This window comes from Mytilus trossulus, chromosome 9, assembly GCF_036588685.1.
Source record: "Mytilus trossulus isolate FHL-02 chromosome 9, PNRI_Mtr1.1.1.hap1, whole genome shotgun sequence".
Classification (NCBI taxonomy): Eukaryota; Metazoa; Mollusca; class Bivalvia; order Mytilida; family Mytilidae; genus Mytilus; species Mytilus trossulus.
In genome coordinates, this window is record NC_086381.1 from 1,200,538 (window position 1) to 1,213,583 (window position 13,046).

Below are 13,046 nucleotides of genomic sequence, written 5' to 3' on the forward strand. Positions count from 1 at the left end.
ACAACTGGTTGTGGTGAAAAATTGAGTTGAACACTTGAAATCTTGATTTATTCAGATACGGATCCATTGATCGTCCGGTTACACGTTACAAATGTTCTGAATCATAAATCCTACGAATTTTCATTTAAATACAATAACAAATACAATTTTTAGCATGGGTGTACTAAAAAATTCGACATTTGTTTTTAAATGACCAATATATTACATTTTGATTTTTCTTAATAATTTGAAAACCATGCTGACCGCATGTAATAATAGGGACGAATACACTGCTGCACAAACTTGTTCAATGTCTCAGATTAATTATCTAAACAAAAAAATAATGATAATTTAGCAATTTCCCTGATTTGAATTAGTCAATCTATAAGAGCTTAATTATATTAAACTGGTCCGCCATTCTATCTATAACCTTGTCAGTGTAGCAGTAAGTGAACACAACATGAGTCCAGTTTATAATTATATAAGACCTTTAATGGAAATAATAATCTTTTTCTTCTGGATGTCATATAAAGGGACATAACTGAAGAATTGTTAAAATGACACTAACCCAATTTGAACTTGATCTAAGCTTTGCCGTGGTTATTTATATCGTGTAAAAGTTTCTTAACATTAAGGTCAGGCTAACTGAAGTCAGAGAATGTTTTTCCATTTACATAGGGGTATGACTCTAGGGTTAAAGTGACGCCACCGAAATTCAAACAGGGTCGGTGTTTGTTGTAATTAGCATTATTTATACGTTGACACTTGGTTGAGGGAAACTAAAGTAAGAGAATAGAAACTAAAATTCACATATTTTTTTCTATTCATAAAGGTGCATAACTCAAGAACAGTATGAGTGACGCTACCGAAATTCATACTTGATCTGTGTTTTGTGGTTATAAGCATTATGTAAAAGTTTCATAACATTTGGTGGAAGCAAATTAAAGTTAGAGCACGAAACTAAAAATTCAGCAATTTTTCCATTTATGAAGGGGAATAACTTTAGTATGGTTAAAGTGATACCCCCAAAATTCAAACTGGATCTGTGTTTGTGGTTAGAAGCATTGAGTATAAGTTTCATACCATTTGGTTTACATTCATGCATACTATATGAGTCTTTTTCCCACCTTGCAATGCAGCACCACCCTTTGTGGTCTTTGCAGTTAAGCTATATACATCCAGTTTATTGCCAATTCATTTCAAAATATTTTGTTGGAATGTTCCTGAGAAGGAGGGAATACATATATTCATGTTTTGTGTAGTTCATTGTGTTGAAATTGTATGTATAAAAGACTGTTGTTAGCTTCTTTCTGATATTCTCTTATATTGAATTTGTACTGAGCTCCATGTGAGCCCATTTGATGGAAATGAACATTTGGTTTACTTTAATGCATACTATATGAGTGTATCTACCACATTGCAATGGAGCACTATCCCTTTGTTGCTTTTGAAGTTAGGCTATACATCCAATTCATTGCCAAATTATTTAAGAACATTTCCATGTTGGGGTGTACCTGAGAAGGAGGGAATATAAAAAAAATATATTTATGTATTGTGTAGTTCATGATGTTCAAAGTGTATGTATATTAGACTTTTGTTAGTTTCTTTTTGTTATTGTCTTATTCATGTCGTATATTGTACTAAGCTCCTTGTGATACCATTTAATGGAAATAAACATTCTTCTTCTTTTTCTACATATCATATTAATGACATAACTGAAGAATGGTTAAAGTGTATATCCAAATTTGAACTTGATCTGAGCTTGTTGGTTATTATTGTGTAAAAGTTTCATAACATTTGGGTGAGGCAAGCTGAAGTCAGAGAATGGTAACTAAATTTTACCAATTTTTCCATTTGTAAAGAGGCATAACTCTAGAAAGGTTGAAGTTACACCACCAAAATTCAAGCTGGATCTGTGTTTTGTGGTAATAAGCATTGAGTATAAGTTTCATAACATTTGGTTGAGAAAAGCAAAAATTCAGCAATTTAAACTTTGACCTTTCTGACCCCTTGTCAGATTTACTATAAATGCTTTAGTTATGTATATTTTGAGATATAAGCCAAAAACTGCATTTTACCCCCATGTTCTATTTTTAGCCATGGCTGCCATTTTGATTGATGGGCATTGACATCTGGGTCTTTTTTGAAACTAGATACCCTTAGGATGATTTAGGCCAAGTTTTATTTAATTTGACATAGTTGTTTCAGAGAAGAAGATTTTTGTACAAGTAAACGGAGGATAATAGACATCAAGTGATGAGAAAAGTTACTTGGTCCTTTCAGGTCAGGTGAGTTAACATGGAGGGACAAACAAACAAACAAACAAATGGACATCCCTATATATATATACATTGTGTACCATTGCTTCAGTAGATAGTAAAATAAGTTAGAAAATAAATCATCTTATTTCCTTTTTCCATGATTCTATAGTTGACTGTTTTTATTTTGTCATAAAGTAACATAAGTGTAGACTGTGTGGTACATGTAATTAAGTAACAATGACTTTGTTGTACATATAATAAAATAACAAATTATCAATTTGTTGCATTTTTGTGCATTGACAAGATACAGAAAACCATGAAGATATTGTTCCCTTTTCATTAATTTATCCCACTTTGACCTTTACTTATAATTACCATTGACCTTTGTATGAAATGTTTAAATCATAAGTGTACAAAAAATAACAGAGGATATATATAATCAAATAATCTGAGCTGCGATAGAAATCATTTTTATGCAAGTGCATGTTTACATGTATAAGACTTTTGACTTTTGATTGATTTTGGAACATCCAAATACCAAACAAAAGATGAACTTCAGTCTGTTTTGCAGTTTGCTTTAACAGAAGGGTTCAAGGAACGAATATCTTCATGTAAATGTTACAAACAAAATATTATAAATTGTAAACATGTAAATAAGACATACAATGTCAGGTCGGACAATAAAACATAATATCAGGTTAGACAATAAAACATATCAGGTAAGACAATGGCTTGTCATCTACATAAGGAATGATACTTAAAACATGATAAATCAACAAATGTTTATACAAGTTTGTAAATCCACAAATGTTTGAACTTGTAAATCCACAAATAATTGCAACTTGAAAATCTACTGAATTTGATTATTTTTTAGTTTAATCCTTCAGTATCAGAGGTAAACTCAAGGATTTCAGTAGCAGATCAACTGGGAGGGTTCCAGGGGTTTGAGCATGCTCCCCCTTTTTTTGACAATCAATGCATTTGAATGGGGATTTATGGTTGGAACCCCCCTTTTTCCTGGGTTGGGAACCCCTCTCTTGAGAATGACTGGATCCACCCCTGAGATTTTCAAAAGCAACCTTGTCAAAGCAATATTTAATAAATAAATTTTGAAATTAGCCAGGGAAACAACCCACATTAGTATTTGAAGATTATGTTTTCCATAAAAGCTATATATACATACAATGATCTGGTTATAATGTGTTTTTACATTTTTATTTACCTTTACATATATCCACTTGAGATATGCAACGTAATAAAATAATTCTGCATAAATCTGCAGATTAGTCAATAAGTTATCTTGGATTTTCAAAGATTGCTTTCATTGGTGTCATTCCTTTTTTTTTTTATTAAAATCTTATAACTTTTAGATATCCTTCATTCAAAACAATTTGAGGGATGCAATGTAACTCAATATTTCTCTATAAAAAAATCATGTGACTGATATTCATTTACTTGACATTGATACTTTGCTCAAAACTGTCAAAAAACAATCCCACACAGATAACACAGATCTTTGTTTCTTAACACTGCAATATACAAACATGATAAAAGAGAAAGAAAAAAAAAGAAGAAAAAACATAACATATGTCTTCATCAAGTGTAAATATATACATGTTATAATACAATGTCACAATAAGACAATAGAATGTAATGACTATTAACACAAACAAACCATGACTATTAACACAAACAAAACCATGACAGCACTACAAAAAGTAACATCTTACAGGACTTTGACATAAATCAATATAACATCATGGTAGCAACAAAATAATCAATTCAGAATAAGTGAATAGTCCACACAGTGACCATACTACACAAATATCCCAAAGGCCAGTTATTTGACCAATATGCATGGGGTTAATTTCTTCAAAATATGAAGTGTATGAGCTGATGACTAGAATGTTAAAAAAGGTTTTCTACAAAAAAAAATTATTTTATTACATTGATTGTGAAGAAATACCGCAATTCCCCAGTGAAATAAAAACCGATTATTCACATGTGCTCAAGGGTACAAAAAATCCAGCAAATATTTAAAAAAAAGATTTTCATTACAAATTTTATTTATTACACAACATTGTAATAGTTGTTACTATATGATATGGTACAAAAATCAACCCCAAAAAAACATATTTTTTTTGCCCAACATTACTTTTAAAATGTTTAAATCATTGAAAAAGCTTCAAATTATCTCCCTTTAGTGAAAAAATGCATTTTTTGGGGCATTTAAATTGAAATATCTTTTATAACTCATCGATAACCTTTATTCTTTTATTTTTTTCAAATAATTGTTGATTTATCCCCATGAGCCCCATTAATCTGTTGTTCAAAGTTACTGGATGAGTATTTTTCTATATTGAATTGATTTCTCTGATTAGTTGTTCTATAAATAATTCTGGAGGTACCATAATTTTGTGACGAAATATTGATGTACATGAACTTCTATCACTGAGGTAAAAAGAAAAGGGGGACTATTTCTTTTTGAATCAGAAATGTAACATGTGTAAATATCTTAACTTAAGTACATTTCAAGAAAGAGTTGGCCAAATTTGTATAATGACAACTAATTTATTTTTAATTTATTTCATAACTCATAAAATATAAAATATAAAAGCAATAGAATTTGAGCTTAGACTTCTACAATGTTTTAATCCAATTAAATTCAGAATATAATATAAATGCAGTTTTACTGAAAAGGTAAATGTTTTGTTCACAGTCAGAAGCTTAAATAAAAGTGCATTGAAACCATTGAAACTGTTATAAAACTTTCTGTGCCAAAACATTGAATGAGTATATGTATATCATTCTCTCAAATTCATAAAGAAAAAGAAAACATTTCATATATAAATGATATATAATGAAATTGAATTACATTACACTTTTGATATAATTTAATTTTCTTTTTTTGGTAAATTTTGTTTCCGTTGTAACTTTTGATTTCTATAAACAGGATAAAATGAACAATAACTGTAACCATGGTAAAATGTAACAAATGAAAGACAAATTGATCAATATTTTTGGCAATAACAATTTATACATAACACACATGTACATGTATTTGACAATCTAGTGGCAGTATAATTGGTTTACACAACAAGGTATATAATACAACCACATACAACAACGTGGGTTCTGAGTATTTCCGTGTCACAGTTTTTGACCAGTGTGTCTCGACTATCATCAGTGTACATGAACAGATATCTATTATTTCTGGTTAGGTGAATATGACTGAATCATTGTACACTAAATCCAAAGATTTGTTTTCTTAACTTGGAATAAAATTTAATCTAGCTCACGCCATCGGGAGTCCCAAACTAACTCCTGCTCAATCACTCCCTGTGTACATGATGTACAGGGTGTTCCCGGTGTACATGGTGTACAGGATGTAGAGTTTGTGATAAATAATTGGCAGTTCTCTTGAAGAGTTTATCAATCGGACCATCAGTTTTCTTCTGATTCGAGTTCAAGAGTTCATCAACCTGACTATCAACAACAGACATTGCAATCAACACCTGGGCAGCGTAATATGTTAGCATGATTATCTGGTGTGCACACGGTACATCAAAACAAAACTTATCCACTGCTATTGTTAGATCAGACAGGACAAAGAACATAGCTCCTATACAACCAAACAGCTTGCCCCAAGTCGTCCATAAATCGTCTAGTAACTGGAACCTAGCTACTGCTCTACAACCCATTATACAAACAAGCGTAATGAATAGGGCAACTAGATACATGTAGGACACCATGTCGCCAACATATGTACTTAAAAGATAGTACACAGCTGACCCAGGAACCGCAATCAATCCGCCAACATACAGGTTCAAACTTTTCCATCCAAAAGCATGTGCGTATTCGATTTGAGCAACTGCAAACAGAACCAATCCAAAGGGCAGTTCAAAGTTTGTAGTTTTAGAAAGGAGACAGAAAATAGCTGCAAAACTACCACATAGCTTGCACCAAGTTCTGAAATCATCGAATATCTGGACTCTAGCGACTGCCCTCCAGGCCATTGTACAAATAAGTGTGATGTACAGGGCCACTAGATACGACATTATACCGTCCAAACTTGAACTTAAAAAGTAGTAAACGGCTGCACCAAGTATTGCAAACGTTCCACCAGCATACAGATTGTAAGGTCTCCATCCAAAAGCACGTGCATATTCAGTTTGGGCAACAGCAAACATGAGTAGTCCAAGTTCAAAGTTCATGCCTTTATGTTTCCATACCAAAAATACATCACCAAAGCATGAAAATATCAGTCCAATCAAAATTCTTCTGGAATACCTGTAATATGATTCGGACAAGCTCATTCCATCCAGTAATATAAATAAGATTAATGATATGACGGGAAGACATTTCAGTATACAATAAACTATCCCACATGCTGCTGGTTCATTGCCATACAAAACAAAGAAAATAGCACAGGTCTTGAAGAAAGGAACCAACTTTGGACCAACACTCTTCAACTGAAAAATAATTGAAAAAAAAATGAGATAATATATATATATTATACATGTATGTAATTAAGTTTTAGAAGTTTTAGCATTCAACCATCCCTTGAGAGGGTACAAAACAGACATGATACATGTATCAGTTGAAAATTAAAGAAAATACAATTCTTTGGAGAAATTAATTAGCATGTTTATAAATAAATCATGTATAGACAAGATTAACAAAGCTTTGATCATTTACCAACATGACCAAGAAGCTTACTTGATAGGCAAATGATAGGATATAAGAAGATTACTTTTTTTAAAAGATTAATTTAGTATGACAGGATACATCATTTTTTAGACAAACAAATATTTCATATTTATTTCTATTATTAACTTAATTTATCTATTCATTCATTTTTGGGTTTTGTCATATAAATTTGAATGACATATTTTATTGTTGTAAAACTTTAAAAAATGCATATTACCGTGCCTGAATACCACACTCCTATGGGTGGGCAGAGTGGACAAGCAAGAAATTTTGCCACCTGGTTCCCACTCCCACTGTGGACAGGTGGACAAAGCAAAATTCACATGAGCTGTAGTACTAGTGTATGTTGTTTTCAGATAATATGCCTTTTTTTTTTAAAGCTTCATGACATTTAGTCGAGGCAAACTAAATTAGAGAATGGAAACCGACTTTGGGACATGTACACAACATGTACAGATGGACAAGGGTAAAACTAAATGCCCCCTCCACAATATATGGTTGGAGCAAAAAAAAGAAAATGTACAAGTAGTAGTTACTTTTAACTATAATGTTATAAACAGCTGTTTTTCAGCATGTTCAGTTACAAATGTACTATAGTGCTCAGAGTAAGGTAAAAAAAAAAGAAAAAGAACAAGGATAAAAATCTATCAAAAATTATAATATTCCATTTAGTGTTACACTGACTATTTGAGTATTTCTATTTCTAAAACAAAGTATATCAGATAAATCTGCATGCTGTTAAATAGTAAACTGTACATTCTATATATGATCATATATGGATATGGTTGTTGTGTTTTACCACGTGACATATCAATAGTTTCATCACATGTTCATTAGTCATTTATAATACTTAAAATGTCTCTGATCAGTGGTGTAATCTATGGGATTGAAGAGATTTTTCACTGATTTAAATATTTAATGTCCTGACTCAAAATATTAAGGCAATCATCGATACATGTGAAGTGTGAACAAACACTTATGTATGGGTTTTTTTTGGGGGGTCAATTTTGGCAACGTTTCAACTTCTGCTCTTTGTTGACGTTGTAACCACTAAAATGCGTTTATATCAGGTTGCATAATCAATATATCAATCTTAATGATCAAAACTTAACTATGTAGAGAAACCCTTTTTTTTTTAGTCGTAGAAAGCTGTAAATTACATGTAATTTATTTGTTTACAAATAAATTAAGTGGGTCACAGAACTGACCTTGAATGGTTATTTACGTATATTTAAAAAGAACAAAATATCATAAAAAATACGAAGCTTTTGAATTGCAATAATACTGAAAAATTACCACTGTCAAAGGTTTTGTCATCGTTGATCTTCTAAGTCTCTCGTTTTATTTAATATTGCAGCACTCTTCCACACAAAAATACAGCTGTTTATTTCCTACTGTTTACATCTGATTACTAAAAATAACGTCACAAAGATGTAAACCCGGGGCTTTCATTGGCTTACTTTAAGTAAGACATCCAATCATTATCAAGTTAACAAACGTAACACTTTCGATTAGAAATGTGTATTCGTTCGATAAAAATATTATCTTTTGACCAATCAAATTTGCCGATTTAAAAATGAAACTAGATGGAGCTGCTGTATTATTCAGGAAGTGGATAAAATGATGGAGAAAAATGGCTTTATTTAAAATAAAAAGTGTCATCAGTAGCAAGGATCAGGATCTTCTTGAGGCAGCCAAATCTGGAGATGTTGAAGCTATTGTTAAAATTACCTCCAAGAAACGTCAAAGTACAGCCAGTCAAGTGTTTACAAGGTGACAAACTGCCCCTCCTCAAGATTTTACTCTACATCCTGTGTTATCTTAACATTTATTTTTATATATTGAATATATAATTTTGTGGTCTTAACCTGTTGAGTCTTAATACAAAATATGCAATACTATGGAAAGGTATCAGGTCTGTTCGCCCTGTGTATGTTCGCCCTGAGTTTTTTCCCCTGAGATTCTGCTCGCCCTGAGATTACGTGCACCCTTTAAAAAAGTTGTAGTTGATGAAATTAGTAGCGGTTACCGGTAAAAATAACAGAACTATCAACCACGTTCACTCGTGATATAGTTTTTCACATTTCATTCATAAATTGCAACAACAAAAAAACCCACTATACTGACCTACCTTTTAAGTGATTGTGGTCTAAATTTTCTATCGTGTGCATTATTTACCATTCTACATGTAGATAAATTTTCCTGTCTACAATGTAAATCTATTATTGTATTTTTCGGAAATTTACTTTCATTCTTAAAATAAAGTGGTCAATTTGCCGTTTCAGAATCTAATGCATTCTGGGTTATATTTTCAAAAACGTACACCAAAACGTTGTGATTGGTTTAAAATGCGCTAAACAATGGAAATTCAACCAATAATGTAACATTATTTTCATTTTGGTGTATGAACAATGAGATTAACCATAGTCCTTTAGATTCTGAAACGGCGAATTATTCAGTTGATTTTAAGTTGTTACAGTTTGAATTTTACCCTGCTTGTCTCTTTTTCATATCTGTATCTCTGAAATTAACATGATAAGGACAAGTTAAAAAAATAAATATTTCAAGACCATAAGCATGACAAGTCAAGGAGGTCGAAAAAAAAGCCCAACTACATGTACATGTAGTAACATCAGTTTGTTAGAGACATAATAGATCTGTGATGTTCTTACTTCTTTGATGTCGTTTATTCTTTGAAAATACTACTAAATCAAATCATACATGTGCCACAAAGTTTCTGAAAAGATATTTTTGCATGCTAGGAAAGAAAAGTATAAATGTGAAAAAATAAAGTTCTTTAATTTTTACACTTTTTTATTTCAGTTTTTTGAAAGGATCAATTAATATCAACTGTGTTGATAGGGAGGGATACACACCATTGCACCTGGCAACACTAAATGGACACAAGTAAGTCATGTAATTCTCACCACTACACCTGGCAACACTTAATGGTCACAATTAAGTCATGTGATACTCACCACTACACCTAACAACACTTAATGGACTCAAGTAAGTCATGTGATACTCACCACTACACATGGCAACACTTAATGGACACAAGTAAGTCATGTGATACTCACCACTACACCTGGCAACACTTAATGGTCACAAGTAAGTCATGTGATACTCACCGCTACACCTGGCAACACTTAATGGACACAAGTAAGTCATGTAATCACATGTACACATGGTACAGGGCCCCTTTTGGACATTACAAAATTTGACTCTATCGTTTACATTTTCATACCAATCCTTCTAATTCTGCTTGCTCTGATTATGTTATTTACAATGTACATACAGTACCTTACATGTAATTTTCACAAGTAAGTCATGTGTTACACACAATTAAACTTTTATGTTAATCCATATATTTTAGCGAATTAATGGGACATTTTATCATCAGAGCATAACTCATTTTAATCTGAAATCTTTTTGCTGAATTTAGCAAAAAACAAAATGAAAAATTCCTATTTTGATGAAACTTATTTATCCTCTAAACATTCTAAATTGGTCATAAAGATTTCCACTTTTTTACAATAATTGGATAATGTTTACAACTCACAAGAAGCATTTAGTAAGACATTAGAGTTACAGGTAAAAATATGTTGGCATGTTCACTGAAGTTTTTTTTTCCCTAAAAAATTGGAAACAACTTTACAAGCTGACTTAACCTACCCCTGATAAATCAAACGTTTTTAAGCAGTTAAGCTGCCTTATGCAAGCACCCTGGATTTGTGTGCTACCAAATAAATGCTGAAATACGTGCCATTGTTATCATCTAGCTGGCTTCTATATTATTTATAACTTATTGGACAGTTTTTTCATACTTTTCATTTTGGATTACAAAAAATATGACCAGAAAAACCTTACAATGATCGTCGGTTTTCCCAAAAGTTTTGAAGTTGCACATAGGAAGTAGAGCACATTAGGAATCCTTATGTAGTTTATTATCCCCTGAGCTTTTGGCTAAGATGTCAAAGAACAAATATATGAAATATTTAATCGCCGAAAATCTCTAAAGACAAGCAGTTAAGATTTCCCAAATTGCAAAACTCGTAGGAATATTGTTTGTCGTCAATACGTAGTCAACTACGTATATAAGTTCAACTGATCACGCTGTTGGCGGCAATTTTGAATTAGAAGACGAAATTTTCGTATCTTTTTAATTTGGACGCAGGGGTTCAAATTAGCAGTGGTCCGGGGTCTGTGACCTTCCACTTTTGCAGTGGACTTTCTACTAAATTACTAGCTACGCCCGACGGACCTTAAAAGAAAATAAAAAAATAACTTGCAAACATTTTTACCAAAGTTTCCTAAAAAAACGATCCCAAACTTATTTTCATCATTACTATTTATGACAGCGATGTTCAATTTGTTCCACCGCTAGCTTTATACAGATAATCGCAGATAAATAATGTGTAAATCCGAGTAAAATCGTATCTCACTTTCTGTCAAAAACAACATTGTAAACAAAATGGCTGCCGCGAGATTACAATATCGGATCTGATTCCGGAATCGGATAAGGGTAATCCCGGGTTTAGGGCTATCAACTAAAAAAATCCAAACAGGTGACAAAATACAGCTATGCATGGTAAATAAATATAAACACTAGAATTGAAAACAAAAAATTTTTAAAAGGAAGAAAAAGCAGAAAATATTTTGTACACCAATTGTAATGTCAAAATCCAATACACGAGACAGCTGGGAACAGTTTATCTAACAATATATATGTTCCTGGTAACAGTATAATTTTTTTTATCAGTGATAAATGTTGGTAATGCATGTTAAGGTGGTACCTAACACTACAGGGAGATAACTCTGTAAAATCAGCTCAACGTTTTAATTACGTTGTGTTGTAAAGGGAATAATAAGCTTTTCAATGATCAAAACTGGTGTTTGTCAAACTACTATATGACCAGTGTAATTTTTCTGACAAAACGGTTGGTTCAAAATTTTAGAAATTTTCATATTTTTGTTAAAGGGTCAAAGTAAATACTTTGTCAAATTTTTATGAAAATTTAACGAGCCAAATTTATTTTAGCGCAAGTGTTTTTTTCATTAAAAAGGGGGGTCCGTCAAGGGGATCCTCTGTCTCCTTACCTTTTTATTTTAGTGCTAGAATTACTAAGTGCAGCTATTAAAAATGACCCTGAGGTTGCAGGTGTAACAATTAATGACTCTGAATTTCTGTTGAGTCAATACGCAGATGATTCTTCCGTAGTCCTGGATGGTAACCAAAAATCCCTAAATCAGTGTTTATACTTGTTTGATAAATTTTCAGAATGTGCTGGACTTAGGTGTAATGTTGACAAAACCGAAGCTGTATGGATTGGGTCAAAAAAGGGTAGTATGGAAAAACTTTTGCCAGAAAAAAATCTTGTTTGGAACCATTCTGGGAGGTTTAAACTACTAGGTATATGGTTTGAACTTGCTAAAATGGATAAAACTCTATGTAATTTTACAGCCAAGATAAACAGTATCAAGTCATTACTCAATACTTGGGCTTATAGAGAACTGACATATATTGGGAGGGTTGTAGTTATTAAGACTTTAGCACTTCCCATTTTGGTCCAAGTTCTGACTGTCCTTCCTAACCCCCCAGAAGGGGTTTTGAGGGAGATTCAGAATATATTTTTTAACTTTCTATGGAAAGGAAAACCTGATAAAGTGAAAAGGGCAGTGATAATGTCCGAACACTGTGATGGTGGTCTTAAGATGCCCAATATTTATTATTTTTGCTATAGTGTAAAAATGTCTTGGCTGTATAAATTATTAGATCCCCAAAACTACTCTCCTTGGAAAGTCTTGCTACTTAGTTATATACAAAAATTTGGGGGGGACAAGATTTTACACTTAAGTCAGGAAGGTTTACTTTATTTAGCAGAAAAAGTTAATCCATTTTGGCATGATATCCTGGTAAATTTTTCCAAGTTAAAAAATAAGCTTAAAGTTGAAAACAATACTGAAATTTTGACCCAGTCCATATGGCTGAATCCAAACATCAAAATAGATGGCAAGATGATTTTGAGGTTCAAATATGTTGAAAATAGTATATTCTTCATTAATGATCTTATGTCAGATAAAAATACATTATTC

General features: G+C 32.0%; 2 protein-coding genes across 9 annotated transcripts in view; one reads left to right on the forward strand and one right to left on the reverse strand.

The window, feature by feature from the left end:
• Positions 1-2,401: 2,401 nt before the first annotated feature.
• On the reverse strand, positions 2,402-8,388 carry LOC134684268 (lysoplasmalogenase TMEM86A-like). The gene is made up of 2 exons (XM_063543543.1): positions 8,247-8,388; positions 2,402-6,712 (listed from the first exon to the last, which is right to left on the reverse strand). The coding sequence occupies exons 1-2, from the start codon at positions 8,265-8,267 to the stop codon at positions 5,573-5,575; spliced, it is 1,161 nt and encodes a 386-aa protein (XP_063399613.1). The 5' UTR covers positions 8,268-8,388; the 3' UTR covers positions 2,402-5,572.
• A 119-nt stretch (positions 8,389-8,507) lies between these two features.
• Positions 8,508-13,046, forward strand: part of LOC134684267 (ankyrin repeat and SAM domain-containing protein 1A-like) — a 74,917-nt gene continuing 70,378 nt past the window's right edge. For 7 of the 8 annotated variants that reach the window (XM_063543535.1, XM_063543534.1, XM_063543537.1 and 4 more), the window contains exons 1-2: positions 8,508-8,723; positions 9,774-9,857. In XM_063543535.1, coding sequence (XP_063399605.1) covers positions 8,584-8,723; positions 9,774-9,857 — 224 coding nt within the window. In that variant the 5' untranslated portion in view covers positions 8,508-8,583. The remainder of the gene's footprint in view (positions 8,724-9,773; positions 9,858-13,046) is intronic. The other variant, XM_063543539.1, reaches the window with a different exon arrangement.